Here is a 6,000-nt window from a genome sequence, read left to right as displayed (position 1 = left end):
TTATCTGTGTCATGTTAATAAAGTTTTAATTTGCATATGAAATGAACTTTCTTGATTAGAGTGATATGTCCAGATATGCTGCATCAAATTTTATGAAACATGGTACAGACGTTGACCTCTGAGTACTGTAATACTGAGTGAAAACATGAAGAAGTATCATGTGAATTAATTGCTTATTTGCATATTTGACGAATTTTCATAATTAATATGAAATATCTAGAAGTGTTGCATCAAATTTTATGCAACGTGATACGAATGTAAATCTTCCAGTAGTGTAATGACGTGCAATATTGAATCTGTTCGGAAACTAAAATTGAGATACCATTTGATATGGATGTGTCCTTCGTTTGCCCTTGAACAAGACACTTTACTCCTCATCGCTTCATTGGCCAACGGGCAACGGGTAACTCATTTTGTAATTGGACGTTCGCCTGTTGGATGATGGATTGAATAAATATGCTCCAATGTAATTCGGGCCGCGATGACCGCAGGTGACCCTTGACCAAAGGTGATTATCAATTAGCCGCATTCAATCACGTACACAGTCCCTCTAACACTGTTATTCAACCATTAGGGTGTTACAGTACTGACAGTACCCTTCCCCATGATTTACATGCTGTAACGGTGTTGGTGAGCGAAATTAAAAGTATCCCACCCTGCGACAGTGGATTGATGATTTTCTACTTTGGTAAGAAGTATCATTAAAATGAATGTTATAATTCTTTACATTATTAAATGAATAACAATTCGATTTAGTTAAAAGTAAAAGTATGTTGTAATGTGAAAAATTATTTTGTCGAATAAACGTATATGAGATGAGAAAATTGGTGTCAAAGGGGCCTCTTCACCGTGATGTGCACACAGGGAGTACTATTGAAGTTGTTTTACGTCACCCTCTGGCAAACTAATGACTAGCTATCTCAATTAAGGTACTATGCTCCTCGAATTAAGTGAAAGACTTAGACATTTGCTAAAACTTTCCTCGAGGAATAGCTCAACCTTTCTCTTTCAAAATCAAGAATAAAAATCGGGGGTCACAGTACAAATTTTGGTACTAGAGAAACAAATCACCTAAAATTTACCGATATTTGAAATTCAAAATGGCCGCCATCTCCGTGTTAATTCAATGGAGAAAAATAAAAAAATCGATTTTCGAAAGACTAAAACGGTGAAAAGTTTTCTTACACCAAGAGCTTTAAAATGAGGCTCCACAATATAACTCTATGAATCCCCACAAATGGTAGATCAGAAAAGAATTGAAAAGTTTAAGAGTCCGAACATTTGTCCCCGAGGCGCATTGTACGTTAAGTGACGGGTCATAACACTTTAAGCTCCCAGTAGGGGTGTAAAACACCGCAACTGTCGGTTCAATGCATTAACATTGGTGTGACACGATGTCATCAGTGGCTGATGACGTAAAATGTACCGTTGATGCAGCGCAAAAGTTCCTTAACAAGCATTAAGATAGAGAATGGTGATAGGGATGCAAGCAAATCAAAACTGCATTTATATTCCCGGGAACATGGAATGGAATAGCCGGGAGAGTGACTACACTGGCTTGTTTTGTCTTTTTTCCATAGCTCTGAATGCCAGTTTGCATGTATAGAAGCTATTTACATGAAAATGCCCACACATAGTTGTTCCTTTCCATTCGCTCTGACGGATAAAGCACAGTTACGCAATGTTATCCCGTAATATGACGAGTGTCTCATTGTTTTAGGTTTTCCATTCGTAAAGGAGCACGGCACTTTGCTGAAAACTGCCAAAATAACAAGCTACGTATACGCCCTTGTAAGGTAACGAGCGTTCGATTACATTGGCTTCTCAACTAGGGCAAGTCAATGAAGGCTTCATATCCCTGCACCGTGTAAATATTGAATCATTCGTTGTTACTGAAATTGGCCCGCTGAAGTTGTTAGACTGCTGCACGAACTTCAACTTGAGTACACTCTGTGTCCGTGTACGGCTGAACATCAACAAGACTTTCTCTACAGCATCGGATTAAATCCATTCTACAACTTGCTGGAACTTTAACTCCTTCGTCATGGAGGTAGGGAGACACCTCTGCTGTCATTACATTCGCGTTCACTGTCACTTTTGTCCCTCAGGCTCACCTCTGGCATATCATAGCTGCTAGTGCGCAGTCTCAGACAGTGTAAAACTAAACAGCACTTGCAGAAGTCCAAAACGTGGAAGTTCTTCGGTCGAATCCAGAATCGACGATAGCAGAATCATTGCAAATCTCACATTCCCTGCGCAAAACACCAGCATCGATGGAAATGAAACGATTGATTATCTTGATCGCGTTGTTTGGATTGCAAGGTAAGTAAATTCGGGTGGTTGTTTTCTTTTTCAAGGCCATTTCCTGGTTGGAGATCAAAAAACCAAAACGACACCAAGATGAGGTTTTTAATGAAAGTAAAAGTTATGCATAATCTGCATCGCTTAGGTATGATACCGATGTTATTTCGTTTATGAGTATAAGAAATTTCCGATCATATAATCTTTATGAAGCGATATATCAGAATGCTGACTGAAGTTAACAACCTAATGTCAACCCTACCTCACCTATTGTCGATGTACAGACAATAGGCCCATCGCGCGATAGTATGTGAAACGTTTCCTTTGTGCAAAGTCTGGACAACAATGTTTTATATCCGGGTAAGTACACATCACACTCTATTCTTTTCCTCAACTTTTACCATCGTACATTCGCAACTATACGTGAAAAGAATTTTACAGACCCGGTTAGTACAGCCCACCTTGGTCCAAATACAGCCTGCTACATCAGCGTTGGTGCGTAACCATGTATTGTACCATATTTTCAGAGAAATGTTAACTTTGTAAATGCCCATCCAAAAAAACTTGGTCATTTTGCATGCGCCTTGTAATTGCGCTGTGAGAAAATCTGAAAAAAAACTTCAACGGCTCGGCTTTTTTTCTTTCATTCTGCTGTCAAAAGTCGGTGGAAATCTTCATGCAGCAACAATGAGATTTTTGTCGCAGAACCGAAGTACGTCGAGTGTGTGCAATCATTTTGGCGAATAACATTCACATATCTTCTAGTAAGGAAATGATGTAAACGTCTTCGTTTACAATGACTCCACAATGCCTACCAACCTAGTGACGTACATAACCTAGTGACACACCAAACTAGCTATAACAAACTAGTGACATACCAACCTAGTGACAAAACCAGTGACATACCAAACTAGCTATAACAAACTAGTGACATACCAACCTAATGACATACCAAACTAGCTATAACAAACTAGTGACATACCAAACTAGCTATAACAACTAGTGACAAAACAAACGAGCTTAAATAAATACTAAACTAGCTATAACAAACTAGTGACATACCAAACTAGTAAAAACCAAACTAGTGATATAACAAACGAGCTTAACCAAACTAGTGACATACTAAACTAGTGACATACCAAACTAGTTAAAACTAAACTAGTGACACAACAAACGAAACTAGTGACTATACCTAACTAGTGACACACCAAACTAGTGACATGCCGAACTAGTGGCATACCAAACTAGTGACATATAATCTAGCTATAACAAACCAGTGACTTATCGAACTAGTGACATACCAAACTAGTGACATACTAAACTAGCTATACCAAACTAGTGACAACCAAACTAGTTATAACAAACTAGTGACATACCAAACTAGTGACCAAACTAGCTATACCAAACTAGTGTCATACTAAACTAGTGATATACCGAACTAGCTATACCAAATTAGTGACATACCAAACTAGTGACAACCAAACTGATGATAAACCTTTAAGTAATTAAAAAGAAGAGCTGTTCAGCCTGTGTTCAACTTAAAGTTGCTGACCAGTAGCAAAATACAACATTATCGTGAAAACACTGCTTCTTCGTCTGTTTGTCTGTCTGTCTGTCTGTCTGTTTGTCTGTCTGAATGGTTTTTTTTGCAGTATGTGTCTGTGAATCTCCGTCTTTGCATGTCTGTCGGTCATCACTGATGACATTACTTTGTATTTTACTGTGATGACTTGAAAAGCTGTTTAAAAATTACCCCTTAGAATGGTTCTTTTATACGGTGTTCACTTTTCAAGTCACTTTAACATTAATGGGAATCAGTGGTAACTAAATTTGAAACAGGCTTTTTAATCAAAATGGGCCACATTGCCGAAAATTTGAAACGATCAACTAGGTTGCAGTGACATAACAATGATATGTTTTGATATGACATCAGCAAATTACAAGCCTGAAGAATATCATGTCAAAAAGCAATAGTTTGCATAGTACAAAACAGGAACTATAGACGTTACGGTGCAGTATTTATTAACAAACAAAAAACATCATATATCAGAGTCCACAAGGTACAGAAGGTCAGTTTACTTAAAATAGGTAGTTTTGTTTGGCAGGGAAGTTTATTGTAGGTTAAAAAGATCAACAAGTTTGTTTATTTACATATGAATGGCTCCGTTGACTGGTAGGGGTAAAGTTCAACATTTCAAAGCAACAACAACAAAAAACAGTCTGCACGTTCATGTCAGCTCTCACGAGTTAGCTGCATTTTATTTTCCTGACCACAGTGCCCTTAGTTATGTCCATTGTCTAACAGCGCAAGGGGTGGAGATTCCAATTGCGCATATTCGTAAGTCAGCAGGCTTTGCATGGCCTCAGTGTCTAGATAGGAAAGTGGGCCAGATTTTGCCAAATTTCCCTGTAAATGATTTGTAAGATTATCGTGTACAATGCTAAAAACTGTAAAAAATGTGTGCTATTCGCGGGTTGATCTATACAGCAGAGACCGTTTCTCAGAACATGCTGCTACGGATAGAAATATGTTCGGAATATCACAATAGATTGCCTCAAGCTCCAGCGTGCACGGGTTCATGTTGAAAGCCTTAGCGGAAAAACATTTTTAGGGGAAATAAATTTACGATTGACTTGTCTTTGAGAAAATCCAGCTTATATCAGTCAATGCAGAGAATTGCGGCAATTTTCTGTTCTGGTAAATAGTAAACAATTAAATGTTTTCACGCTGACTTCCCTAAAATTTTATTCTTGGTTATGAAAGGGAGTGATTTGAATTTTTATTGAGCAAAATATAAATAAAAGCTGGAGTTAGGGGGCACTGTCATCGGTTATTGTACGCGTTAAATGAGTCAGTATGAATTTCCAACATAGTTTTACCTCAGAAGACACATTTTCTTGTAGTACTGCTCCTAGAATATTGACATACACCGTATTCAGCTTGTCAGCTCTGCCTGTGTATGTACTGACTGCACCGTATTGTTGGCAAGTGAATTCTAGTCTGGACTAGAATTCAATTGATTGACAACGACAGCGCATCGTATACACTAGACACTGTGTTGACAAGTTAAAGGGTGTTTCAACATAGTACCTTGGAGAGTAGAACAAGGAATTACAGCTACCGGGCCTTTAATTTTGCCAACAAATAAAACACAGATTGTGCAATGTCATTGTCGACATATTTTTTTTACAATTTTATAACAAGCGACAATTTATTCGTGTTAGTAATGTTTTTCGGGACTTTCAAAATACATACTTTACGCAGAGACAACCATACTGTCATCAAAGTAGATATATTAAGGGAGTATTTTCGCCGCTATATCAACGTTATTCTAGATTTGAACATTTGCTTTGATGAAATCTCTCAACGTAAATTATAAATCTGTAGAGTCATATTTCTGGCAAATTGCCAGGGAAAGCCATACCTTCGTCATAGAAGCGGAAAGTTCGTTTGCCAAAATTCAAATTACATGCATTTTAGAGCACAACAATTAATACGGGGGGGTCGAGCAAGTCATGTAAGAGTTATCTCGTCTGTTAACGCTGAATAAATCACAAAGATATGGGGCATTTTGTGGCAAACAATTCTCAGTACCTTAAATACGATTTTGTCACCTAAGTGAGTCATAAAAGTCGATAATATTTTCAACATGGCGGATTTCTACAGGTTAAACACATGAGAATACAGAAATCAAAGTA

General features: G+C 37.8%; 1 protein-coding gene across 1 annotated transcript in view; it reads left to right on the top strand.

The window, feature by feature from the left end:
* Positions 1 to 296: 296 nt before the first annotated feature.
* The window catches only part of LOC139152095 (low-density lipoprotein receptor-related protein 4-like), a 40,374-nt gene continuing 34,670 nt past the window's right edge, over positions 297 to 6,000 (top strand). The window contains exon 1 of the mRNA XM_070725202.1: positions 297 to 2,322. Within this exon, the coding sequence (XP_070581303.1) occupies positions 2,274 to 2,322 (49 nt within the window). The 5' untranslated portion in view covers positions 297 to 2,273. The remainder of the gene's footprint in view (positions 2,323 to 6,000) is intronic.

The sequence above is a fragment of the Ptychodera flava genome, chromosome 2 (genome assembly GCF_041260155.1).
Source record: "Ptychodera flava strain L36383 chromosome 2, AS_Pfla_20210202, whole genome shotgun sequence".
Taxonomy (NCBI): domain Eukaryota; kingdom Metazoa; phylum Hemichordata; class Enteropneusta; family Ptychoderidae; genus Ptychodera; species Ptychodera flava.
Note: the sequence above shows the minus strand (reverse complement) of the source record. Positions and strands in the feature narration are given on the sequence as shown.